Source organism: Drosophila suzukii, chromosome 2L, assembly GCF_043229965.1.
Source record: "Drosophila suzukii chromosome 2L, CBGP_Dsuzu_IsoJpt1.0, whole genome shotgun sequence".
Classification (NCBI taxonomy): Eukaryota; Metazoa; Arthropoda; class Insecta; order Diptera; family Drosophilidae; genus Drosophila; species Drosophila suzukii.
The window spans coordinates 12,454,182-12,481,500 of record NC_092080.1 but is presented as its reverse complement, the minus strand read 5'-3'; the positions used below and the strand labels follow the sequence as shown (position 1 = coordinate 12,481,500).

Here is a 27,319-nt window from a genome sequence, read left to right as displayed (position 1 = left end):
CCTTTGGCCTTTCACGCATTTTCCAGGTGCACTCTGTGGCAGTTGAAATATGGTTATGAAATTGAGGGTAGAGACTTCAAAATCTTTCGGATTTTAAAAATAACATAATAAATATAATACAAATATATTAAAATATATAAAACCAAGTTTTAATAAATAAAAGTTCTAAGAAAATAAAATGCTCTACAAATTAAATTTATTTTATTTGTTAGACATTATATCAAAATTTCTTGGATATACTTCCCTAATAAAAATCCGCTCCTGATCTGTAAGTAAGTAAGTCTGCAGGGAACAAAGCGCCAAAAAACGGAATAGCAATGGCTACAATCATCTTTCTTGCACTGCCATAAAAATGCGTGGCAACGAACAAATTACTCATAAAAATAAATAAAAAATTGCCGCCTTCCCGTCAGATTGTGTTTTGGCCAGTCCTTGGGTTGGCTGCAATTTCTGGCACATCATTCGGCATTGCCAGAGCCGTAAATTATATAGATTCTGGACAGCATTTCCACACTTTTCTGCCATGCAGGCAGCGGCAGGCCTTAGATGTTCGCCGGTACGTCCCATTAAAAGCCATTTTGTCCGGGGAAATGGAAATGATTTCGTGTCATTGCAGTTACGTGTTCGTGAAAATACCAGGGCAAGTCCGGAAGCAGCATAGAAATACAGAAATTTCAACACGGCATTGCAGCTTTAATTTTGGACAAGTTTGCGTATTCTTGGTGTAGATAAAAATCTATATATTAAATTTGGTCCTGGACAATTGGATAACAGATCCTACAAAAATCCTTGAGTTTAAATAACGATTTAAGCCTTAAATACCTTGTTTCCAACTCTGTCCAAAAACTTACCATGTGGTCCCCAAAAGTAGGCAACCCATAAAATCAGTTCCCCAATTTACATTTTATCGAGAAGGCAGTTGCTGGCTCATTATGTTGGCCATTTTTATTGGCTTCCAAAGATTTGCAGTTCGGACCCAACTCTCGGGATCGAACCTTAAAACAGGAACTCGCACACGCATCCTCTTCTTGTGCTGATTTCATCAGAAAATACATTTTGTTACCTGGAATTTTTTATGGCCCACAGCTTTTCGGAGGGGTGTGGCAATGTGTTGTGGCAATTTTCATATATCTAAACAAAAGGAAAGTTTCCCCTTTTTCCTGCTTATCTGGCCGCAAATGGTTGAAGCCATCTTAAGCGACAGCCGACTCAGCCGATATTTGATTTTTTACGACTTTCAACCCACACTGAATCCTTTTCGTTGCGATTTACTTCCGCTTAAAATAACAATTTCAAATTGGTTTTACTGCCTCGAGGTTGGATTTTCTCCTCTCGTTCTGTGTTTATGTCGCATTCTGATCGCTTTGCATAAGCGCCTTTTAGCAATTTGCTTTGCCCCTGACCATTTGCTATATGCGGCTTAAAGTGCCACTCCCCATCCCTTTAACCTTTCCGGAGTCAAGTGCATTAGATCCGGAAAAGCTGCACTCGAAGGGGTGAAAAGGGGAGGCATTATTTTGGCAGGGGGTTGGGGTCCCGAAAAGCAAACTTTTGTGCACCAGACAATAATTGAAAATGCCCTCTTTCCCAGTGTGCGTGTTGGCCCAACTTTGTGTGCTGGCATTAAATTTATGTTAATTGAAATTTATGTGCGCTGGCCACAGCTCAAGCTCAAACAAACAAAAAAAATGCAAAACGGGCTTTGGAAAATGGCAAACTTTTCCTGACATGGGCTTCCAGCCTGGTTAGCTAGTCTAAAATAAATTCAATTCGCCGCTCTCTCTGTTTCTCTGTTACATAATTTGATTGTCATTTGTAGTGAAATATAAATCACATTCAAATTAAATTTACTCGGTTGTAGCCGTTGGCAATTTGTGGTTAATACAATGGTTTGCTGTTACAATTTAATCGAACATTTAGCTTTTTGCGTGTCTGAATGTAACTGAATACTTTGTAATTTAAATTCTGTACAGAACTTACTTAAATGTTTTTACAAATGTTGGTCACAATGTATTTATAAGTTTAACCAGTTTTTTTTAACCCATCAAATTTTCTGTAAGGGTGCCAATCTACCGACCATGTGATTCTGGAATATGAAGCAAAATTTTTTTTGAGTAATAATCTGAATCAGAGTCAACTCCAGCTGGACTATGAAGACCCTCCAAAAAGAGTGAGATCAGAATGTCATTAATTAAGGCTATTATATGGATCACCACAGAGGATCGGGTTCAAGACAAACTACTCAGCCAGTAATATGGACGACCGGTATTCCAAATGGATAGTTCGATTGGAATGGCACCCACCAGTTCATAAAATAGTTCATTTATATTAACTAATCAAGGAAAAGAGCGAATATCTTTAATCACTGAGCAATTCGATTGATCCAAATGTTTCTAGGTTGTACGACTAGATTTCTCTTCTTCGGATCGTACTTCAATTGCCCAAAAACACAGCCACAATAAAAAATTTATGAGGACCGCCACTTTTTACTATTATTTCTCTGAGTGTACCAGTGTCCCACTTCTGGCATTATGAGGGCCCATAATGAGACCCATGTTTCCGGGTCAAACATAAGTGCTGTACCAGAGGCTATAATTGAAGGGGAAGGGAATATAATGACCATAGCATTTCCTCCAACTCCATCGAAATCGTTTTGTTTATGTGTTTATGTAAGCAATTAACTTAACCACAAATTTATAAAATTATCCAGAAGAAAGAGCCCAATATGCAGAATGTAACCAATCATTAATATAACACATACAATTTTTTGGGAGTCCAGTTTCAGTTTACTATAATAAAACATTGAAATATAAATACATACATAACGACAAGAACGATGAACATAAGTAACAATAACGTTTTGTGATAAGCATAAAATTTTACCAAAATAAATTTTGTTTATTTATTAGCCGGCAGTTAATAAATTAGATAATTTCTTTTTCAAAGTTCTCCATATCATATTGAATTAGGAAGATTGAATGCGATAAAAGATTTGCAAACATGGCCATGGTAGTTCCTCGATTGACGTCGTACAATTTCATTACATCAATTTTAAAAGGATTTCGAATCAGCTGGAGCTGGAGTTTTTCAAACTAGAGAGGATCAAAATACATTTGAAAGATCTGTAAAATATAGGTGTTTAAAACTTACGGCTTCCTCGAGACGAACATCCAACCCGGGTGCAAATAGGGTTCGCTCTTCCAGTAGACGGAGCATTTCCTCGTGATCATCCTGGACATATAGCATAACGGACATATTTAGCATACCATCGAGGTAGTAAAAAAAGCACCAAACTAAAGACAGGATCACAGAGGTTAGAGTCATGTTCATATTTTCGTAGCCATATTTAAGGATACTGTAGATCAGGTATATATATGATACCGAGGAGAGGTAGTATCCCCCATAGACCAAGGCCCCCTGAACGCCGAATACTTCTTCCAGTTGTTTCATAATCAACTGCAGCTGACTCTGGAGCTTGGCCAAATCCTCTAGCTGATCCGCCAAGTTGCAACACCTGGTCATGAAAGTCCCCTGTCGTGGAGGATTCCAACTTAGCTCATTGGATTCTTCAATCACCTTGCGGAGTTCAGTATTCAGTAGCTGATACTGGGTGCGAATGAAAAGCATTATAAGGTAATGCTGCGATATGGCCAGATTCAGGATAGCCGACGTCCAGTACTGCAGGCCCATTCCCAAGTAGAACTGAGAGCCCACACGATCCATGGCATCCAATAAGACCGCCATTTGGAGTAAGTCGGTCACAGATCCAGAGATAAACTTGACAAGAATACCCCAGCGAGACATCCTTTTCACCTGCGGCCTGGCATGAAATACTTGAATCACCATTCTCGTCAGATCCATAATCTTGCAGCGCTGATACCATCTGTGAATCAATGTAAAAAGTCCTGAAAATGTTGATAATGAGCTTACTGAAGAGTTATTGAAATATTTTGCACTACCTATGGCAATTTTTAGACCCGTCATAATGACGGTAACAAATTCATGCAGCTGATTTGCTTTTCCGAAGATCAAATTAATAATATTGGTATGTCCTGTTACGTGATAGGTATACAGAATAAAAATAATGGAATTGATAGCGACTGCATAGAATGTACTCTTTTTGGCAGTATACACACGACCCGTATGCCAGTTGAATTCAAAGTTACTAACTCCGATGACGTGACCATAATAATAGACGAACCCCAGTATAAAACTTTCCACGTCAACCATTTCACTGAAAGTGTCCTCATTTTTGTCATTCTGCAGTGGGGAATTATATTACGGCTGAACCTAATGCCCTGATTCCGAATAAAGATAAGATTAATAAGATTGAAAAAGGGTAAAACCTATTGGGTAATAAGATATGATGATTGAATGAAGTTTAAATGCCACTTGTGCTGTATATCAATACATTTAATGTGACTCCGCTTAATTTAAAAATATTTCATGTCAAATTGAATAAGAAATATGGAATTCGCTATTATAGAACCAATCATGGCTGCAGTTGCGCTACGAGTGATGGGAAACATTCCCATGACATCCAGTGTCAATGGGTTTCGAAGAAGCTGCAGCTGGAGACTCTCGAACTGCAAGAAAATGGCTACATTAAAATAAATATAACTAAGTTGATATAATCTTACGGATTCTTCCAAACGAACGTCTAAGCGAGATGCGAAAACTGTCCTCTTTTCCAAGAGACGCAACATTTCGTTATGATGATCCCGCACATAAAGAATATTAAAACAATTAATTGTTCCATCGAGATAGTAAAAGAAGCACCAAACGCCGGCCAGGATCATGGTTTTAACAGACATATTTAGAGTTTCGTGACCATATTTATATACGCTGTAAGCCATATAATAAGCACCGATACATGATATGTAGTATCCGGCATACGCCATCAGGCCCTGGATGCCGAAACCCTCTGCCACCTCGACCAAAATCGACTGCAGCTGACTCTGGACTTTTCCTATATCTTCCAACTGATCCGATAGATAGCAACATCTAGTCATGAAAGCACCCCCTCGCTTTTGGAGGTAGCTTAGCCTAAGGCTTTCATTTATCACTTGTCTTAGCCTTATATTTACAATCTTATATTGCCCACGAACGAAGAGCATTATAAAATAGTGCTGCGCTATGGCCAGATTCAGAATAAATGAAACGCAGGTATGCAAAGTCACACCTATAATTGCTGAGGAATCCAGACGACCCAATGCACTCACGGAGTTAACCACTTGGAAGAGGTCAGTCCCACCACCAGTAAAGAACTTCAGTAAAAGTCCCCAGCGGATCATTTTCTTCACCTGCGGATTGGCCATATACAAGCAAATTATTTCTCTGCTCAGTTTCATCGTCTGGCTACGCTGAAGCCATCTATTGAGCACCGTAACAAGTCCTGAAAATGATAAAGGTATATTAAACATATCGAGACATGTAATTTTTAATTTTTTTACTAACCTGCAGTGATTCTTAAGCCGGACATAATAATAAAAACATATTCATGCAGTTTGTTGGCGCTTCGGAATACAAAATTAGCATTACTGTTTCCGGTCCAATAAAAAATTAGGGCCATCACCATAAGTGCGTTTATCGTGAAGGCTTGCAGAGTAGTTCGCAACGATGTGAATACGCGACCTGTTCGCCAATCGTATACAAAATTGCTTAGCCCTATGAAGTGGCAGTAAAAGTAGACTGCTTTCAGCAACAAACCGACCCAATCGAACATTTCGAAAAACTAAAACCCGACTCACTATTTCTGCTCAGGGTAATTACTTTATGTCGATGACTACGTTGGATTAGATAAAATATAAAAAGCAAGCAACTACTGCACATAAGATTGGATAAAGAGAGCTACACAGACAACATTTTCGTTGGTAAAAACAAAAAATTAATAAAGTATGTTAACTATAAACAATATTGAAAACTTGCTTCAGAAATCCAAAGCATATTTGATTCAGGCTTAAATATATATATATATATACTACATAAATATGATTTGTTTAACAAATAACATATATTTTTAAAAGGGAATATCTTAAATTATTTGCGTATTTTTAAGCAAAATCTATTTTCGTATAATTTTTTCACTATATAACATCAAAGAAACATAAGTGACAAAAAGTAACATTTTTTTATACTATTTAAAAATTTTAGAGTGTTACTGATTTTTGAACGGGTAATAATGCATTATTTTTATAATTGAAACCATATTAAAAGTGTTCTAGGTCATATTGAATAAGTAATATTGTGTGCATAAAAATGGAGCCAAGCATAGCAGCGATCGAGCTCCGTGTGATAAGAAACATTCCCATGACATCCACTTTTAGAGGGTTCCGAACCAGTTGCAGCTGAAAGCTCTCAAACTGAAAACAAATATTTAATAGCAAAACAATAATCGAAATAAAATATCTTACAGATTTTTCGAGGCAAACATCCAAGCGAGAAGCAAACAATGTTCTTCTCCCCAATAAGCGATTAGTTTTATTGTGATCATCAATGGTATACATAATGTTAGTTATATTGAGCAAACCATTCAGATTGTATAAAAACGACCAACTGCAGGCCCAAAAAATGCCTCGCGGTGTATAATTCAAGTTCTGTGTACTATATTTAAAGATGGAATAGATTAGATAGCCGAAGGATACCGAAGTCATATAGAATTCGGCAAATATCGCAATCGTCTGGATGCCAAGTAGTTCACCAAAACGCATAAAAATCGAATACAGCTGGTCCTGGAGTTCGGCAATACTTTCCAATTCTCTCGATAAATTAGAACATCTAGTGACGAAAGCACCGTCCCGCTGAGGAAGGCCACTTAGCCTCTCGCATTCTCTGATTACTTCTTGCAGTTTATCGTTTATAACCTTATATCGCGTTCGAACAAATAACAGTATCAAGAAATTTTGTAATACGGCTAGACTTGAAATGCAGAAGGTCCAAGACATCATTAATATCATGAGATTATGTCGGAAATGCATGATAGTCATAACTTGTACAGTTTTGACAACATAGAAAAGAAAAAGCACAAAGGTGGTAAGGATTTTTGAGAAAATACACCAGCGAAATGATCTCTTGTACTCCGGAATATCCAGTGAAAAACGAAAAATATATTTTATAATCTGAATAAGCTGGTTGCGCTTGCGCCACCTATTGAGCAGTGAAGAGAGTCCTAAGAAAAGTTTCAAATAAATCAGTTTTGAAACATATTTGAACATATGGAAACATTGCATCACCTGCAATTATCCTCAGACCGGTCACTGTGAATACCACGCTCGCCTGCAGCTTGTTGGTTTTTCCACTCATCGCCGTGAAATCTGCTATCTCTATCAAACAGTATACAAGGGAAATACAAAATATGATATTGATCGAGGCGGCGTAGAGAGTACATCTCTGCGACTTGAATACACGTCCCGATTGCTGGTCAAACTCAAAATTAGTCAAGCCGATCAAGAAGCATTTAAAGTTAACTGCTTTTAGCAACCAACCGACCCAGTCAACCATTTTGTAAAACTAAAGTTTAGGGTCTTCGAAGGGGTTACCTAACGAGGAAAATACTTTGTTACGTTGCTACGACTGACATTTACAAATGGCGGCTATTTCAAACGAAGATGTTTCCTTCAAGATAAATGCATGTTAATATTTTAAAAATTGTTATTCGGCACTAAATTAGAAACACAAACCAAGTTAAAAGATTTTTTGGAGTTAATAATATAATTTATTTGGAAAGTTTAGGAACTAGACTTCATTTGTCTTATGGACAATGCACCTTAAAACAAGGAAGAACGCTATAGTCGAGTACCTCGACTATCAGATACCCGTTACTCAGCTAAAGGGACCAAAGGGAAATGGAGATATGCAAGCATATGCGCCACCTACCGGCGGTGGACAGATTAAAGCGTTATGGGCGTTAGAGTGGGCGTGTCAAACTTTTTTTTTAAATCGATAGGTATTGACGAGACTAATACATTTCAGTTAAATGTTTTTATCTAGCATGAAAATTGTAGGCGTCACAGGTTTGGGCAGTTTGTGGGCGTTAAAGTGGGTGTGGCAAACTTTTTTTAAGTCAATCGATAGGTATTGATGAGAACAATACACTTCAAACTTGCGCTGCGTAAGAAGCTCAGGAGTCTGCACGCCAAATCTCAACAGGCTAGCTCTTATAGTTTTCGAGATCTCAGCGTTCATCTGGACAGACAGACAGACGCACATGGCTAGATCGACTCGGCTAGTGATCCTGATCAAGAATATATATACTTTATGGGGTCGAAAACCCTTTCTTCTGCCTGTTACATACTTTCCGACGATTCTAGTATACCCCTTACTCTACGAGTAACGGGTATAATTAGCATTACTTTGTCCTGTCCAATAAATAATAAGGGCCATCACAATAAGTACGTTTATCGTGATGGCTTGCAGAGTAGTTCGCAAAGATGTGAATATGCGACCTGTTCGTCAATCGTATACAAAATTGCTCAGCCCTATGAAGAGGCAGTAAAAATAGACTGCCCTCAGCGACAAACCGACCCAATCTAACATATCGAAAAACTAAAAGCCGACTCACTATTTCTGCGCAGAGTAATTACTTTATGTCGATAACTACTTTGGATTAAATAAAATAGAAAAAACAAGTAATTTGAAATATTAAATAAGATTGGATAAAGAGAGTTGCGCAGAAAAAAGTTTCGTTGGTTGAAACAAATAATTGTTTAAGTAAATTAACTATAAACAATAAAGAAAATATGCTTCAGAAATTTAAAGCATACACCCAAGTTATTCGATTCAGATTTTTATATATAAGTACTTATGATTTGTTTAACAAATAATATATATTTTTTAAAGGTTATACCTTAGGTTATGTGCATATTTTTCAGCAAAATCTATTTTTCTATTATTTTCCCACCTTATGATATCAAAGAAACATAGGTGGCGAAAAAAAACATTTTTTTATACTATTTAAAAATTTTACAGTGTTACAGCTTTTTGAGCGGGTAATAATGCATCATTTCTATGAATGAAACCATATTAAAAGTGTTCTAGGTCATATTGAATAAGTAATATTGTGTGCATAAAAATGGAGCCAAGCATAGCAGCGATCGAGCTCCGTGTGATAAGAAACATTCCCATGACATCCACTTTTAGAGGGTTCCGAACCAGTTGCAGCTGAAAGCTCTCAAACTGAAAACAAATATCTTATAGCAAACAGATAATCAAAATAAAATATCTTACAGATTTTTCGAGGCCAACATCCAAGCGAGAAGCAAACAATGTCCTTTTCCCCAATAGACGATTAGTTTTCTTGTGATCATGTAAGGTATACATAATGTTTGTTATATTGAGCAAACCATTCAGATTGTATAAAAAGGACCAACTGCCGGCCCAAAAAAAACTTTGTGGTGTAAAATTCAAGTTCTGTGTACCATATTTAAAAATGGAATAGATTAGGTAGCCTAAGGATACCGAAGTCATATAGAATTCGGCAAATATCGCAATCGTCTGGATGCCAAGTAGTTCACCAAAACGTATCACAATCGAATACAGCTGGTCCTGGAGTTTGGCAATACTTTCCAACTCACTCGATAGATAGGAACATCTAGTGACGAAATCACCGTCCCGCTGAGGAAGGCCACTTAGCCTCTCGCATTCTCTAATTACTTTTTGCAGCTTATCGTTTATAACCTTATATCGCGTTCGAACGAAAATCAGTATCAAGAAATATTGTAATACGGCTAGATTTGAAATGCAGAAGGTCCATGACAGCATTAATATCATGAGTTTATGTCGGAAGTGCATGATAATCATAACTTGTACGGTCTTGACAACATAGAGAAGAAAAAGCACAAAGGTGGTAAGGATTTTTGAGAAAATACACCAGCGGAATGATCTCTTGTACTCCGGATTATCCAGTGAAAAACGAAAAACATATTCTATAATCTGAATCAGCTGGTTGCGCTTGCGCCACCTATTAAGCAGTGAAGAGAGTCCTAAGAAAAGTTGAATATAAATCAGTTTTAAAACATATTGGAACATATGAAACACTGCATCACCTGCAATTATCCTCAGACCAGTCACTGTGAATACCACGCTCGCCTGCAGCTTGTTGGTTTTTCCACTCATCGCCGTTAAATCTGCTTTCTCTATCCAACAGTATATAAGGGAAATACAAAATATGGTATTGATCGAGGCGGCGTAGAGAGTACATCTCCGCGACTTAAATACACGTCCCGATTGCTGTTCAAACTCAAAATTAGTCAAGCCGATCAAGAAGCATTTAAAGTTAACTGCTTTTAGCAACCAACCGACCCAGTCAACCATTTTGTAAAACTGAAGTTTAGGGTCTTCGAAGCGGTTACCAAACGAGGAAAATACTTTGTTGCGCTGCTACGACTGACATTTACAAATGGCGGCTATTTCAAACGAAGATGTTTCTTTCAAGATAAATGCATGTTAAAAGGTTTTAACACTTATTAACATGTCCTTAAATTTTTCTCGTCAACAAAAAATTACTTTTTAAAATAAATTTTTAAAAATTGTTAATCGTCACTAAATTAAAAACAGAAACCAAGTTAAAAGATTTTTTGGAGTTAATAATATAATTTATTTGGAAAGTTTAGGAACTAGATTTTATTTGTCTTATGGACAATACACCTTAAAAATATTCCATGTCATATTGAATAAGAAATATCGTATGGGTTATAAGTGACCCGAACATGGCCGAAGTAGAATTGCGAGTGATTCCAATACTTCAGTTTTAAACGGGTTTCGTATCAGCTGCAACTGAATGCTTTCAAACTGTAAGGAATGAAATGGTATACCATTTGGTTTCTTTAAAAAAACAAGGAAGAATGCTATAGTCGAGTATCTCGACCATCAGATACCCGTTACTCAGCTAAAGGGACCAAAGGGAAATGGAGATATGCAAGCAGCAAAGCGAGATTAAAATGCGCCACCTACCGGCGGTAGACAGATTTAAGCGTTATGGGCGTTAGAGTGGGCGTGGAAAATTTTTTTTTTGGAAAAATCGGTAGGTATTGACGAGACTTATACATTTCAGTTAAATGTTTTTATCTAGCATGAAAATTGTAGGCGTCACAGGTTTGGGCGGTTTGTGGGCGTTAAAGTGGGTGAGGCAAACTTTTTTTTAAGTCAATCGATATGTATTGATGAGAACAATACATTTCAGTTAAAATTTTTATTCTAGCATCAAAACTGTAGGAGCCCCAGTTATGGGCGGTTTGTGGGCGTTAGAGTGGGCGTGGCACGCTGCTGAACCAAACTGGCGCTGCGTAAGAAGCTCAGGAATCTGCACGCCAAATCTCAATAGCCTAGCTCTTATAGTTTCCGAGATCTCAGCGTTCATCTGGACAGACAGACAGACGCACATGGCTAGATCGACTCGGCTAGTGATCCTGATCAAGAATATATATACTTTATGGGGTCGGAAACCCTTTCTTCTGCCTGTTACATACTTTCCGACGAATCTAGTATACCCTCTTACTCAACGAGTAAAGGGTATAATTAGCATTACTTTGTCCTGTCCAATAAATAATAAGGGCCATCACAATAAGTACGTTTGTCGTGATGGCTTGCAGAGTAGTTTGCAAAGATGTGAATATGCGACCTATTCGCCAATCGTATACAAAATTGCTCAGCCCTATGAAGAGGCAGTAAAAATAGACTGCCCTCAGCGACAAACCGACCCAATCAAACATTTCGAAAAACTAAAAGCCGTACTTTATGTCAATGACTACTTTGGATTAAATAAAATAGAAAAAACAAGTAAATATTTCAATTAAGATTGGATAAAAAGAGATACACATAAAAAATTTTCGTTGGATGAAACAAATAATTGTTTAAGTAAATTAACTCTAAACAATAAAGAAAACATGCTTCAGAAATCCAAAGCATACACCCAAGTTATTCCATTCAGATTTTTATATATAAGTACTTATGATTTGTTTAACAAATAACATTTTCTTTTTAAATGTTATATCTTAAGTTATGTGCGTAATTTTAAGCAAAATCTATTTTTCTATTATTTTCCCACTATATGATATCAAAGAAACATAGGTGGCGAAAAAAAACATTTTTTTATACTATTTAAAAATTTTACAGTGTTACAGTTTTTTGAACGGGTAATAATGCATCACTTCTGTAAATTAAACCATACTAAAAGTATTCTAGGTCATATTGAATAAGTAATATTGTGTGCATAAAAATGGAGCTAAGCATAGCAGCGATCGAGCTCCGTGTGACAAGAAACATTCCCATGACATCCACTTTTAGAGGGTTCCGAACCAGTTGCAGCTGAAAGCTCTCAAACTGAAAACAAATATTTTATAGCAAACAGATAATCGAAATAAAATATCTTACAGATTTTTCGAGGCAATCATCCAAGCGAGAAGCAAACAATGTTCTTTTCCCCAATAGGCGATTAGTTTTCTTGTGATCATCAATTGTATACATAATGTTAGTTATATTGAGCAAACCATTCAGATTGTATAAAAAGGACCAACTGCAGGCCCAAAAAATGCTTCGCGGTGTATAATTCAAGTTCTTTGTACTATATTTAAAGATGGAATAGATTAGATAGCCGAAGGATACCGAAGTCATATAGAATTCGGCAAATACCGCAATCGTCTGAATGCCAAGTACTTCACAAAAATGGGTCATAATCGAATACAGCTGGTCCTGGAGTTTGGCAATACTTTCCAATTCTCTCGATAAATTAGAACATCTAGTGACGAAGGCACCGCCTCGCTGAGGAAGACAACTTAGCCTCTCGCATTCTCTGATTACTTCTTGCAGCTTATCGTTTATAACCTTATATCGTGTTCGAACGAATAACAGTATCAAGAAATATTGTAATACGGCTAGATTTGTAATGCAGAAGGTCCAAGACAGCATTAATATCCAGAGATTATGTCGAAAGTGCATGATAATCATAACTTGTACAGTCTGGGCCACATGGAAAAGAAAAAACACAAAAGTGGTAAGGATTTTTGAGAAAATACACCAGCGAAATGATCTCTTGTACTCCGGATTATCCAGCGAAAAACGAAAAACATATTCTATAATCTGAATCAGCTGGTTGCGCTTGCGCCACCTATTAAGCAGTGAAGAGAGTCCTAAGAAAAGTTTCAAATAAATCAGTTTTTAAACATATTTTCCTCACCTGCAATTATCCTTAGACCGGTTACAATAAATACCAAGCTCGCCTGCAGCTTGTTTTTTTTTTCATTCATCGCCATGAAATCTGCTTTCACTATCCAACAGTATATAATGGAAATTATAAAAATTATATTGATCGAGGCGGCGTAGAAAGTACATCTCCGCGACTTGAATACACGTCCCGATTGATGGTCAAACTCAAAATTAGTCAAGCCGATCAAGAAGCATTTAAAGTTAACTGCTTTTAGCAACCAATCGATCCATTCAACCATTTTGTAAAACTAAATTAAAGGGTCTTCGAAGCGGTTACCAAACGAGGAAAATACTTTGTTACGTTGCTACGACTGACATTTACAAATGGCGGCTATTTCAAACGAAGATGTTTCTTTCAAGATAAATGCATGCTAATTTTTTATAACACTTTTTACCGTGTCCTTATATTTTTCTTGTGAGCAAAAAATTACTTTTTAAAATAAATTTTTAATAATTGTTATTCGGCACTAAATTAGAAACAGAAACAAAGTTAAAAGATTTTTCGGAGTTAATAATATAATTTATTTGAAAAGTATAGGAACTAGACTTAATTTGTCTTATGGACAATGCACCTTAAAAATATTCCATGTCATATTGAATAAGAAATATCGTATGCGTTATAAGTGACCCGAACATGGCCGAAGTAGAACTGCGAGTGATCGAGAATTTTTCCAATACTTCAATTTTAAACGGGTTTCGTATCAGCTGCAACTGAATGCTTTCAAACTGTAAGTATATAATGGTACACCATTTGGTTACTTAAAAAAAAAAACTTCTTACGGATTCTTCCAAGCGAGCATCCAAACCAGATGCAAATAGTGTTCTCTCCTCAAGTAGACGTATCATCTCATCGTGATCATCTTGGAGATTTAGCACAACGAACAGATTGATCATAGCATCAAGATAGTAGAAAAAGCACCAGCTAAGGGACAATATTACAGCTCTTAGGCTCAATTGTAAATTCTCAATACCATTTTTAAAAAGACTGTACGTCAGATAAGTTGTACTTATTGAGAATATGTAGTATCCGCCATACACCATTAGTCCTTGGACTCCGGCGACAGCATTCAACTGAGTCACAATGGACTGCAGTTGACTTTGGAGCTTAGCTATATTATCCACCTGATCCGCCAAGGAACAACACCTGGTCATGAAAGCTCCTTTTCTCACGGTGATGTAACTTAACATCCTGCATTCGCTGATCACCTTTTGCAGCTCTGTGTTGAGCAGATGATAAAAGGCCCGAACGAAAAGGGTTACCAGATAATGCTGCGATATGGCCAAATTTATAATGGCCGCCATCCAAAACTGCAAGGTCATTCCCAAAGATTGATTCGAGTCCACACGACCCACTGAATCCCAGGTGATTGCCATTTGCAGGAGGTCAGTGACGACAGCAATGATGACCTTGATAAGGATTCCCCAGCGGGACATTATCTTCACCTGTGGTTTTTGCAGTAACAAACGGAGCACTTTTCTGACCAAGCGCATAAATTGGGTCCGCTGGCGCCATCTATTAATAACAGTGCAAAGTCCTGAAAAATATATCTCACTTAGGGCATCGCGCAAGCAAAATAGAAAATATGTATGCTACATACACGGAAATCGATTGGTAAAATTCATCAATATATTGTAATAGTAAAACCCATCAAATAGTTACTACGAAATACGTAAAGGTAAGGGTTACTATAAAAAATACTTATGTTACTATAAAAATGGGTAGAGTGGACCAAACCCATGGATATTATTTAAATAACTATTTTTATAGTTGTCCAACTCAATAAATATAGATAGTGAATTAGTTTTAGTAAATAGTTACTAAACCACCTGCATTGATCAATTTTACCAACCATTTTTTTATAAGTATAAAATTATTTGACCTGAGGCTATTCTTAGTCCAACCATAACGTTGATGACAATTACATGCAATTTGTTTGCCTTTCCAATGTACACACTGGGCTTAGTTTGTTTAGAGATTTGCAAAAATAGAACCAAAAAAATTACGACGTTTACCGCGAAGGCATAAAGACTGCTCCTTGCGGACGTAAAAACACGACCTGTGCGCCAGTCAATCTCGAAATTGAAAAGACCGATCAGGTGTCCATAATAGTAGACTGCCTTCAATAACCAACCGACCCAGTCGGACATTTTGACAAACTAAAAACTATAGCGTGGTTTTGGTCCGCCAAAGTTAATTTATTTATTCCAATGATTTTCACTAAACTAATGTTCTGAATGCAACCACAGATTAGCATTGATTAGATTGAATTTGGAAGTGCCCTTGTTAGGACAGTAATTTTGGAAGTATGTGATGGACATTGATGAGATACCATCGCACAATAAGCGGAATTTCTCAGAGTGCCCCTGTGTTCAATTTCAGGCCCACTGAATAATTCCATTATTTCCGGATGTAATATAGATGTCTGATTTTCTGGAGGCTTAAATGAAAGAGGACCAAAAAGTAATGACCGTGACACAAACTGTTATCGTCGTTCTGGTTCGGACTACTTTTCTGAAAAATAAATAGTGTAAATGTGATTAAAAACACCAAAAATATTGAATACGTTTTTATGATATATTATGTATTATTTTAAATGTTCAGAAGGGCACAGAACGTTTTTTTTCTATTTTATAACATCAGAAAAAATTAAGGAATGGATGTCAAAGGACATTCCATACTGTGCACAGCACAAAGCGTTGATCAGTGTGCAAAAAAATAAGTCAAGTACAAATGGGCATCCGCATTCCTGATAAACGCTTATTATTCGATTCCTGATCGGCTGGACTCTCAATTGTAGATCAAAACAGCATTGCTATGGAGGAGAGGCTATAAGAAATAAATAATACAAACGTTTACACACCAACCAAAGTCTTGACATCCCAGTCGAAGTTCTGATCCTGCTGATCATGCGTTAAGTAGCTCAAATCGATGACCAGGAGTTGCAATCTAAGGAAGCACTGCAGAAGGGCCAATTGATCATTGCCCAGACCAATTATTAAAATCCTCAAAAAAGAGGCCTGAGCACCCAAAGCGGCTATCCAATATTTCCTATCAAGACTTTCGTTTGTGATCCAGCGGTTAAAAATAATGCTTTTGATGATAAATGCCCAACTGCTGACTAGCAACAAAATGTCGGAGAAAAGCATACCGATCACCGGGAGCCAAATCAGCTGGATATTTCGATGAACATTGCTGATTCTTGAATAAAGACGAAACAGCTGAAGAATTTTTAAACCATGTCTTTCAGTCAGTTTACGTTCCTGCAGATAGATCTGAAATGCATTGAAAGAAAAAGGTGGCACAAATTTACTTTCAATTTATATTCCTGATTCAATTTAATAATCTCTGATTTTTTTATAATCGGGCTCAGTAATAATAAACAGTTATTTTACCTTTAAGAAGCGGTTAAAAGCAGCTATCCAAGACAAAAGCAGCAACTGGTAGACCACAAATAAGTTGAAAAACAATTCCAGCAGAAGGTTGTAAAGCGAGAAGATGTGAAACTGCATTCGGGTGTAGCCCACGATCTGCAGTATAGTCAAACCGATCTGAAATGTGTGCAGGATCAGCAAGGAAATACCTTCCAAGTAAAGAGGTCCCACTGTATCTTCCATCAATTTGGTTATGTCTATCACGTCATTGACCAGACCCACAAAGGATCGATTCCAGGGCGGACTACTCATCCAGTAACACAAGCGTATAGTATTGATAATACTTAGTTGCATGATGACCGAACTCAAAAGAATTTCAAAGAATTTTGGTGCAGAAAACATTGTTTTGGAGAGCTCCTTTGGAAGAAATAGAACAAACGCTATCGAAAAATATGGAATGCCAAAATAGTTAAGTGAGAACGCTATAATCTTCAGACACAGTGCTATTCTCTTGGTCCAGATATTGCGAGGCTGGATAATCAGCTTTTTCTTTTCCGTATCGAATTTTATTTGCCCAATTACGCAGCCACGATAAAAAATATAAGAGGTCCAGCAAATTCCCAGAACAGACCATCTCAGCAGTCGTGACTGCCACATTTTATGGGAAGTCCTTACTAATTTCGTGTCCATTTTCTGTCATTCTGAACTCAACTAAGTCTGTTCTGTATCGGTTTTTGCGCTCCAACTTTTCCAGGAATAATGAATTGACCTAATGTCATCGTAATAAAGGCTAATAAAATATGTTATGCTAGCACCCAAGCAAAACCATTGGTAGTACACCTTTTTATTATGTAACTATAATGAGTCATCGAATTGAGTAGTGAGTATGTAAATTATTGTGCGGCAGAGTAAAAATATTTATTCATAAATATTGATAGTAAAAGACTACACACAAATGGAAAAAAATAGGCGTATGTAATTTATATTTAAATTAGTTGCTTATTTATAAGATCAATTCAAAAGTTTTCCAAACACGGCCGTAGTAGCGCTGCGAGAGATTGGAAATAATTTCAATACTTCGATTTTTAATGGGTTTCGTATCAATTGCAGTTGCATGATTTCAAACTGTAATGAAAAAAATTCGGAATAATATTACTTGTGATTGTGCCAAAAGTAACTAACCGATTGCTCCAGACGAACATCCAACGTGTGGGCAAAAAGAGTTCGCTCTTCCAATAGGCGTATCATCGTCTCGTGATCGTCTAATAAGTTAAGAATATTTATCAAATCGAGAATGGCATCCATATAGTAGAAGAAACATAAAAAGAAGGAAATAATCATCGACATGAAGCTCATTTGGAGACTTTCGTGGCCACTTTTAAGGATACTATAGATCATGTAAGCGGTTGCTATGGACAGTAGATAGTATCCGCCATACAAAATCAGCCCCTCGATTCCGAAAACCTTCTCCAGATGGTTCACAATTGAATGTAGTTGACTTTGGAACTTGGCTATATTCTCCACCTGATCCGCCAACGAACAGCATCTGGTCATAAAAGCACCCCTCCTCTGAGAATGGAAACTTAACAGCCTGCATTCGTCGATCACCTGTCGCAATTCAATGTTGAGCAGATGGTAGTGAGCCTGAACGGAAAGGGTTATCAGGTAATGCTGCGTGATGGCCAGACTAACAATAGCTGACGTCCAGATCTGCCAGACCATTACTATAATTTGAGGATCTTTCGCTTGTTTCATTGCATTCCAGGTAATGGCGGCTTGCATCAGGTCAGTAACGATGACTAAGGCGATCTTAAGGAGAATACGCCAGAGGGAAATTCTTCTCACCTCCGGGCTTTTTAAAAATACACGAAGCATTAATTTGGAGAAGCGCATCATCTTTTTACGTCGACTCCATCTGATGAAGACAGCGGAACATCCTAAAAATTAAATATTTCTGTTTCCTAAAATGTTGAATCTTTGAATTTTGGTCAGCTGTTTGTCAGATGTTCCTCACAAAACTCCATTTTAAGAAATAACACCAATTTAACAGCCTCGAGGGTTTATGAAATTTTGTATTCTTTTTTGTTTCAAAATAGGGTCAAATTTTTTTTTTTATTTGAATTTTAAATTGTGTCGTACTAATTTTTACAAAGTTTAAGTGATGAATGCGTCCTGCGCATAGCAAAAATGCACGCAAGCGACTAACTTTAAATGGACTTTACCTTGAGCATTTTATCAGCGTTTTATTAATTTCCCTTTTTTAATGTAATTTTAAAAAGATACTTAAAAAACATGGTATACAAAAATATCAGAACATTGGCCATAATTTATAAAGAACCCACAAAACCAAATAAATTTTTTCACGCTTAGCTTGTTTAGATATGATCAAAGTTTTGGTTCTTTTTATATATATATGTCAAAATTTAAATAATTTGGGTAAATAAAAATTCACAAATAATTATCATTTTTGTATATGCTATTGCTTAAAAGAACTGCAAGAAATCCCACCTGCTGTTAGTCTCAGTCCAAATGAAATGATTGCAACATAATGGCGTATTTTGTTTGGCCTTCCAAAGACCGTAATGAAATCAGTTTTCTTCAGTTGAAGAACCATGATAATAAAAAGAATGACGTTAATCGCGATTGCGTAGACGGTACTTTTACGAGCAGTAAAGACTCGTCCATTCCGCCAGTCAAACTCAAAGTTGCTAAGACCGATTAGGTGTCCGTAGTAGTAGACTACCTTCAATATCAAACCGACCCAGTCGAACATTTTAGAAAACTGAAAGGGCGCTCCCTTTTGTTCCGCTAAGGATAATACATTTGTGCCAATGAGTTACCCTTCAATGACTAATGATCCCCGACAGCGATGTATGTGATTAGATTGAAGGGATTGAAGTATCCTCAATCATGCCAGTGGGTTAATTTGGTACGTAGAACGTTAAAGCACTGTCTAACGTTCGAGTCGGTTCGTGTTCCTGCAGGTAGATCTAAAATTTAAGGAAAGTTAAATCTGCTCACAGTGATGGTGTCACAAATTTTCTCTGAAACATAACAATGACTTAATAAAATATGTGGTCTTAATAGTTTTTTTTAACGTTTTAAAACCAGCCGTTCAAAATTCGCTAAAACTTAAATATTTTTTAGAAAATTAAATTTTTATCAATATACGTTCAAATATTTTCATGAATTTTGTAAGTTTGACAGACAAAATGTTCATTAAACGTGTGAGTTTGACGTATTTTCATTTAATTCATTAACTAATTATTTATTTGCTTTGCCTTAAGCTGATCATAGCCATACAATATAAACGGCAATAGCGAATAATTTCAACTGCAGCTACTCTCAGTTTAAAAATAATGACTGCGGCATATTCCAAATTAAAATCATTTTGGTGGAAGTTTTTAAAACTATAATTATTAGAAGAATGCCGTCGATCACGATAGTAAGACGGTACTAATTCGAGTCGATACTGTAGGAGACGTACGTATGAACTGACAGTCTGATCATTTAGTACGTAGGTCATCCACGGTGAAGTTAATTTTAATAAATCAACCAAATCCGTTATGTTTTAAGATAGTTCTGCTAACATATTTATTTAAAAAGATCTACAATTTAAATTTTACTACCAATTAGTATCACCCACCAAAAAGGATGTGTCATAGCACTACCCCTTTTTGGCGTCATAAATCAAAACGTAGCCGCAATTACACCTCACATTTACAGAATGAATCATTCTGTGGGAAGGTTGAAAAGGGGCGTTATAAGTTTGGGTGACCAGGGGACGTGACCACAGTTCGCGTTGCATTTCCGTTAGTTATTCATGGTCAATAAGCGTGGCTCACATGGACAGAAAAACAACAAACACATCGAAATGGTTATAGCATTAACCAATGGGTTTGTACTGCAATTTAACGCGGTCTCCCCAGTAATTTGGTCGGTGGGAGGAGATGGAGGCGGAGGTTACAGGATCATTGGATAATTTATACATTCATTCCAGCCCGCTCTTATTGCGAATTATCTATTTCATTGTAATTTAGTTTATAAATGTAATTTCATTAAACAGCAAGTGTCAAACACCTAAAAAAATGGACAAGTTACTTTCAATTGTATTATTAAAAAAAATTTTTTTTAGGTACTACAATTATATAACAGTAATTTATTTAACAAAATGTTGTTTTTAGGACAAAACAAAATATTTTTTTTTAATTTTATTGCTTTATGCTTAAAAATGAACTGTCGTTTAGTTATTTTATAATTTAAGGTGCATTTGCATTCGTTTCCAAATTGCTGATACTGGGAACTGGATCGCAGATACACGAAATTATCGCTGCCGCGTAGCATGTGCGTTAAACTTTTATCAAATTTACGCTTATTGCATTTTAATTAATTATAAACAGGTAATTATGGTAAACAGACTGGGCCACCGCCGACCCATAAAACCGGGCTTACAAACATTACCAATTTACGAGCCAAGTGCTTGGCAGTACCGCTAAAGTGCCGTCCTGGTGCGGGTAATTCGCATATAAAATTAATTTAAAACCCGCCACAAACTCTTCGCCACCTCTTTCCGCACCTTACCATTTTCAATGGATTTCCTCTGCTTTACTGCAGTTTTTGGCGTCTGTCTGTAATCGTTCAAGGCCTAAATGTTTCCGCCATAAATTTTTGCATAATTCCCACAAATGTTGATAATGAGCGTGCATATGTGTGCTTTTGAGGTGGAAAAGTAAAGGCAAGGGGCTTAGGAAATATCTTTTCAGAAGGTTCTTAAAATCATACGTTACGGACTCTTCTCAAAAAATCAACCTAAATTTATAATATTTTTCTGGGGATTTAAACAAAAAAGATCAACATTTTTTATACAGAGAAATATAATTAAACCTTTGTTTTTAAGGATTGGTAATTTGAAGACATTTTTTTTGTGAAATAGAACAACTAAACCGTAACTCGTAACTAATTTAGAAACAGAAAAATAATGCTGATGGCGCCACACTGCCATATTCGCCATTGGTAGTTTTAGAATACTTGTATCCGAAAAGGTGTGCCATCGAAATATGCCTTTGCTTGTCTTCCTCAGTCATTTTAGCCCTGGTTGTAAGGTTGAACACGGGTCGCAGACGGTTCCTTTTCGCGTAGTATCCATAAATCTTATCTCCGTACTTTTTCCGACTCTCAGCGGATATAGTCGCGTATTGGGAGTAATGCTCCCTTTGAGCTGCCGCATACCAGGAACTATTTCTCTGCCAAGCAATACGAGTCTTATCGATCTGACTGGCCACAACACGATGGTGCTTCAACTGATCCACGAATATAACTTCACCGTATTCCTTCATCTTTGTTTAAAAAAATAAGCTCCGCAAGCTTTGAGACATTTGAAAATGTACACTTTCAAGTCTTTATTCGTATATTTTAATTCCTTTTTTTGACCTTGTTTACTAAAAATTATAAAATACATCAACTGACATTCTCATAAGAGCCTGTTGCGATTTGAGTATATTTTTGATTAACCACGTTAATTAAAGGTAATGTAACTAAGAATTGCACTATACAAATTTGTAAGTTAAATGAACTGCAACAAAATTAAATCATTAGTGCAACACAGTATACAATTTGATGTATTTGTGTTTGAACTTTGACTAAAGGCTATTTCCATTCGAATGATAAATGACGTCCTTGATTTGCGTTTGATTTACTTTCAATTTATCAGCATCGCCCAGGGGCATATGAAACCTGAACGGGACAGGATGCTGCGCCATGCAAATAAAGATAAAAGACCAACCGGAAACGGAAATGCGCTCCGCATTCAATAAGAAGACATTGCCTTTGGCTTGCTTTTCTGGACTTAATTTATTTTTCATTTTCATGTTCAGTTTTACGAACTAGCTTGGTTTTCATTCTCTTTGTCAAACATTTGATTTTTTTTAATACTTACAAATAAATGCTAAACTTAAATGTTAACAAAGTTCATTGATGAATGTTAATGAAGGAAGGTTAGTTCATTGACTTAGCTTCAACCGACAAGAAATTTTTGTTTTCCGCCACTTGTTGGTTTGGTATTTCGTTTAGTTATATTTTCATTGTTTTATTTTTTAATTTACAACACGCACAAGATTTGCTTAGATTTAGATGTAGATTATGCTTAGAGAGTTGCCGAGGAATTTTCCCGCTTAGATCCTAAGTAAATTTGAGTTCAAACGTCGCTGGCTATGTACAAGAAACATTCATTTTGGCTAGGTTTGAGGGTTTTCCCCCTGCCAGTCGATCAATGCCAAGCCGAGATGTCCAAGATAAATTTTGGCCCAGACCTGCAGCTGTTTGTGGGCCATTTGTAGCCATCGCCTTGCTGCCTTTGGCCCACAATCGAACGGCTTTGTATGCAAATGAGCCATTGGATTGCATTTCTCACGCCCAGGTGAACCCGGTAGACATGCGATGAATGTCCAAGTACACAACAACCTCCCCTCGCATGAGTCATGAACTGCTTTTGGCCTTTTGTTTGCTTCTTGGTTACTTTGTTTGGACCTTAATGCATTCGATTGCGGTTTGTTGCACATTTTCGCATGTCTCAGACAATTTCCACCTTTTGTGTTTTGCCATAAACTGCCCGATACCCGTTTTGAGGCGGTATCAGACCCCGGGGAACTCTGACTCAGTTTAAGCCAAATTAGCATAAGCCAAAGGATTAGTATCATGCATGTGGCTAATTTCTCAAGGGGGAAAATTTATGTTACCCTTTTGTAAAGAAATACGTAGCTTAAAATTAAATTCACTCTGTTAGAAGTAGCTCATCAGAAAAATTGCAAGAAATTAAGAAATTTTACAATTACAATTGGTTGTCAAAAAATCAAACGCATTTAATGCAATTCTATTTGAAACAATTATGTTGTTATGATTTTTAAAAATATTAAAGACCTATTATTATTGTGAACTAACTAGCTATGACCAAACATAAAAATTTTAATTTACAAATTGTTTTCTTTATTAGAGACCATAATTCCAAATAAGTGATTTAGGCCTGGTTTACACTGTACTGGATTTACCGGGGTATTATTAGCTCTAAACGTATATAGACTGAGGAGTATATTTATGTATTCCCTATGTAACAAACGGTACAGTGTACACCTGCCCTAAAGCTTTTAAGCCAACTTGAATGTGGATTGAAGATTAGATACGGATCTAATATGCCTTGAAGAGGTGCATTGGCCGAACACTACCATATTCTGCATTGGAAGTGGGGGTCGCTTTGTAAAAGGCTACATGATCCATGGATATTTCGGAGTCCCGTGTCTTACTCTCTTTGTATGAATTGGTCTCAAGCCTAAAGTCTTCCCTCAGGCGATTCCTTTTCGCATAGTACTCGAAGTGATCGTTGCCGTACGTACTCAAACACTCCTTGTAAATCTGGGCATAGCGCTCGTAATATTCCCTTTGGGCCGCTGGAAACCAAGAGCACCTCTGTTCCCAAGTTCGACGAGTCTCCTCGATCTGGCTGCCCACAGTTCGGTGGTGCAGAAGTTGATCCGTGAATATCACCTCCTCGTAAATCTTCATATTTTCGCTTGGTGTAAAATTTAGTTGGTGGTCTTGTTTTTTCTTTTATCCTTTTTTTATTTTCCTATTTTATTTTTTTTATTTATTTTTTTGTGTGACTAACTCGTCTGACAAGTGTTATGTTTGTGAATATGACAAAAAAGGCAAATGAGTCTACTGTTCGAATTCCTCAAAATTTAAATAGTTTTTGAAGTGTAAGATTGAATGGGGTATTATATAAAGCATATCATATTATGTATATACATTAGGTTAAAAAAAATTGTCGCTACTGAAAAACCCATTTTCTGAGGTATTGTGAGGATTGTTTAAAATTATATTGAGCTTAAATTTCTTAAAAAGTCCACCACTTCAAGAAATTTCCCCGTCTAAAAATCCGAACTATAGTTTTATGGAATTTTAAACAACTCGTCTCTACATGCTTTAGTATAGTATTATTTTACTAGATCATATGAGGAATAGGGACTGCGAATTTATATGAGTTCCGAAAGAGATCTAAAAGCAGTAGAACAGTTGCATTGGCGGGACACTCCCATATACTCCATTTGAAGTGGGGGATGCCCTGTAGCCCTTTAAATGATCTCTGCGATTTTCGTTTTTCCCGATCTTTATATGAATTTGTATTGACCCTGTGCTCTTCCCTCAGGCGATTTCTTTGCGCATAGAACTCGAAGTGATCGTTGCCATACTTCTCCAGACACTCCTCGTAAATCTCGGAACACTTTGCATACAGATTCCTCTGGGCAGCCGGAAACCAAGAACACCGCTCCTCCCAGGTGCGCCGTGTCTCCTTGATTTGGCTGCCCACAGATCGGTGGTGCAAGAGTTCATCCGTAAATATCACCTGGTCATATACCTTCATTATTTCAAAATGTGTATGGTTGTGTGTGGCTTACAGTGTGATGAGAACAAAATTCAGAAGTGATTAAATGAACAAAGATAGATCGTTTGCGAAGAAATAGCAAATAAACCCATTTAAGTCCTTTTAATTGTAACTGGTATTTCATGGACTCAATAACTTAATTACAACAAGCGTGCCATATAGGTTTTCGTATCTTTTTTAATGGACCATCAATATCTAAAGTATGTGGCAATTAGATTTTCTTTTACAAAGATTTTCTGATGGTCTTAAATAAAAGATATCTCGCTTGGCATTGATCGAGCTGATTACTTTCAAGTACACACACACATACTTAGATCGAAACTTCTGCCGAATTTTTAAGTTTTTAACTTGTGCAATTCGTGGCTTCTTCTCAGGCTATTTACATGCTTTTTGACCAATTATTCTTATACATAATATTTCTCTTTGAGGATTTGTATGGAATGCATATGTAAGTTTTCCATAGTTTTAGCTTAGTTTACTTTCTGCACGGTATTCTGTTATTTTATGTTTTCAGTTACCTTAAAGTTAATTCTATAAAGTTAAGACTTTTTGCTTTACAATTTTCTTACACTTGCTTAGGTATATAAGTCAATGAAAAGTTTTGTTGGGTTAAGTTGTAGACTTGATTTGGTATGTAGATCGAAGTGCGAATATGTTTGTTTATACAATCGAAATGTTTGGTTGCTTTTGATATGCCCAAAGAGGGTGATTAAAATGGAAAGGAAGGGTAAAATGAGATCATAATAGTGGACTCCAAATAATTTTCAACAGGGTTTTTACTTCCTTTCGTTTTTTAAAATGAAGAAAATATCACAAAAGATCAACGAATGTTTTGCCTAAACAACAATTTCTTAATTGTACGTACAATTGCCTAGTGTTATGAATAAATATTTACAGTTTACAGCTTAGCCTCTGCTTAAATGCTCGCATTGAGTAGTTACTATTTTGATATTCTAGTCAATATCTGGCTTTTAAATAGAGAATTTGTATTCCCTTTTTCATGCGCACACACACATCGCTTGAATTTTAAATCGAACCAAAGATTATGCTATAAATAAATCCTTTAGTTTTTGTCTCAAAGTTTTTGGCATAGGATATGTCTGCTTTTTCGAACGGCTCTGCTAGTCTATGGGTTGTAGTTTTTTTGCGATCCTTATTCTTGGGATAGTTAACTGTCTCTGGGCCAGGTCCAAGTTGGAAACAGCAGCAGCAGGAAAACCGGAGGCAGTAGAGCAACGAGGCTTGATGGCACTTTGGAGGTGGCGGCAGCTGTTGAAAAAGGCTTTATTAGTTGGGTTTCTTAAAATGGGAGCTAAGAGATTTCTTTTGGGTTTTACCAATCGTGCTGGACTTGGCTGCCACCGTCTCCCGAGATTCCAAGGCTGGAGCCCTCTGCTGGCGATCGCTTTCCACACTCTCCTCGTTGCTCTGCAGATAAAGTGAGCTGATCTTGGCCACGCACTAAGGGAATATATATTTTAATTAAGTTAAAAAGCTATTCAAGTTAATTATATTTTTATCCCAACTCACCTTCAACTTCATGTCGCCGTGCTTGAAGTGATAAGCCCGCACCCGGAACTCCAGCCCCAGGCGGGCCATCTCCAGTCCATCCCGATTCACCACCACCTTGTCGAACTGCCGCAGGTGGGTCTTCTGCACCGGCTCGCCGTTAATTAGCCAGCTCAGGTGACAGACGGGCTTGGACGGCGACGAGGTGCAATTAACCCGGACGGTGTCTCCAATTTGGTAGCGCGGCTGCCCGCCAGTTATCTTGGGTCCGTGGTTGGGAGTCACTGAAAGGGAAAATATTAAATAAATTAAAAATATGACAACAAAGTATAAGTTCAAAATAATTTAGCAAGTACAATATTTTCTTGGGTTTGCCGTATTTAGTTTAGTTTAGCTCTCAAGAACTACTTTACAATACAAAATCTCATACATAATATATCATATTACTCAAATAGATTTTTTTTAAGGTTTGTGTAAATTATCTGTTACATTTTTTTGTGTTTACTTAGAACCGACATTTATGTTACTTTATGACATTTATATCTTACCCAAGCAAGCCTCATCTTTCCTTATTCCCTTCGCCATTATTTTACCTATACCATCCCATCGCCGACATTTATGACTCTTTGGGCTTAGCTAAGTTCCGCTGCACTTCAATTAACTTCCCCTGAATTTCTTTCACCTCTCCTCGCTGCCATAGCTTTACCTTGATCCACTGGGCATCCCCTCATTTGTAGTCTCGCCCGAGCTTAGTTATTTAATTTTAATGAGCCAGGGAAATTGAATATTTCCTAGACGAGAACT

The 27,319-nt window shown here is 36.9% G+C and overlaps 9 protein-coding genes across 12 annotated transcripts in view; all 9 read right to left on the bottom strand.

Annotated features, from left to right (window-relative positions):
- Nucleotides 1–2,894: 2,894 nt before the first annotated feature.
- On the bottom strand, nt 2,895–3,901 carry LOC108012988 (Gustatory receptor 36c). Its single transcript, XM_017078600.4, has 2 exons — nt 3,151–3,901; nt 2,895–3,092 (listed from the first exon to the last, which is right to left on the bottom strand). The coding sequence occupies exons 1-2, from the start codon at nt 3,859–3,861 to the stop codon at nt 2,925–2,927; spliced, it is 879 nt and encodes a 292-aa protein (XP_016934089.3). The 5' UTR covers nt 3,862–3,901; the 3' UTR covers nt 2,895–2,924.
- A 524-nt stretch (nt 3,902–4,425) lies between these two features.
- On the bottom strand, nt 4,426–5,865 carry Gr36b (Gustatory receptor 36b). The gene is made up of 3 exons (XM_070996076.1): nt 5,458–5,865; nt 4,641–5,395; nt 4,426–4,586 (listed from the first exon to the last, which is right to left on the bottom strand). The coding sequence occupies exons 1-3, from the start codon at nt 5,723–5,725 to the stop codon at nt 4,434–4,436; spliced, it is 1,176 nt and encodes a 391-aa protein (XP_070852177.1). The 5' UTR covers nt 5,726–5,865; the 3' UTR covers nt 4,426–4,433.
- A 7,908-nt stretch (nt 5,866–13,773) lies between these two features.
- On the bottom strand, nt 13,774–15,348 carry Gr36a (Gustatory receptor 36a). The gene is made up of 3 exons (XM_017079533.3): nt 15,081–15,348; nt 13,981–14,735; nt 13,774–13,926 (listed from the first exon to the last, which is right to left on the bottom strand). The coding sequence occupies exons 1-3, from the start codon at nt 15,346–15,348 to the stop codon at nt 13,774–13,776; spliced, it is 1,176 nt and encodes a 391-aa protein (XP_016935022.3).
- A 476-nt stretch (nt 15,349–15,824) lies between these two features.
- Nucleotides 15,825–17,229, bottom strand: Grl36a (Gustatory receptor-like 36a). The gene is made up of 3 exons (XM_017078474.3): nt 16,594–17,229; nt 16,066–16,473; nt 15,825–16,013 (listed from the first exon to the last, which is right to left on the bottom strand). Exons 1-3 carry the CDS (start codon nt 17,227–17,229, stop codon nt 15,825–15,827), a joined length of 1,233 nt encoding a protein of 410 aa, XP_016933963.3.
- A 495-nt stretch (nt 17,230–17,724) lies between these two features.
- On the bottom strand, nt 17,725–18,294 carry LOC136116963 (putative gustatory receptor 36a). The gene has a single exon (XM_065864891.2). The coding sequence runs from the start codon at nt 18,292–18,294 to the stop codon at nt 17,725–17,727; it is 570 nt and encodes a 189-aa protein (XP_065720963.2).
- A 3,148-nt stretch (nt 18,295–21,442) lies between these two features.
- On the bottom strand, nt 21,443–22,046 carry LOC108013066 (uncharacterized). Its single transcript, XM_017078687.4, has one exon. It carries the CDS (start codon nt 21,906–21,908, stop codon nt 21,534–21,536), a length of 375 nt encoding a protein of 124 aa, XP_016934176.3. The 5' UTR covers nt 21,909–22,046; the 3' UTR covers nt 21,443–21,533.
- Nucleotides 22,047–22,403: 357 nt separating this feature from the next.
- Nucleotides 22,404–24,213, bottom strand: LOC108021591 (uncharacterized). Its single transcript, XM_065866425.2, has one exon. It carries the CDS (start codon nt 24,124–24,126, stop codon nt 23,752–23,754), a length of 375 nt encoding a protein of 124 aa, XP_065722497.2. The 5' UTR covers nt 24,127–24,213; the 3' UTR covers nt 22,404–23,751.
- Nucleotides 24,214–24,286: 73 nt separating this feature from the next.
- Nucleotides 24,287–24,985, bottom strand: LOC108021592 (uncharacterized). The gene is given in 2 exon segments (XM_017090382.4): nt 24,287–24,706; nt 24,708–24,985. Coding segments are annotated over 2 exon segments (366 nt in total). The 3' UTR covers nt 24,287–24,618.
- A 1,149-nt stretch (nt 24,986–26,134) lies between these two features.
- beat-IIIa (beaten path IIIa) overlaps nt 26,135–27,319 on the bottom strand; it is a 36,594-nt gene continuing 35,409 nt past the window's right edge. For all 4 annotated transcript variants that reach the window (XM_036822643.3, XM_036822644.3, XM_017090378.4 and 1 more), the window contains exons 5-7: nt 26,537–26,799; nt 26,344–26,467; nt 26,135–26,275 (exon numbers count right to left, since the gene is read on the bottom strand). In XM_036822643.3, coding sequence (XP_036678538.1) covers nt 26,175–26,275; nt 26,344–26,467; nt 26,537–26,799 — 488 coding nt within the window. In that variant the 3' untranslated portion in view covers nt 26,135–26,174. The remainder of the gene's footprint in view (nt 26,276–26,343; nt 26,468–26,536; nt 26,800–27,319) is intronic.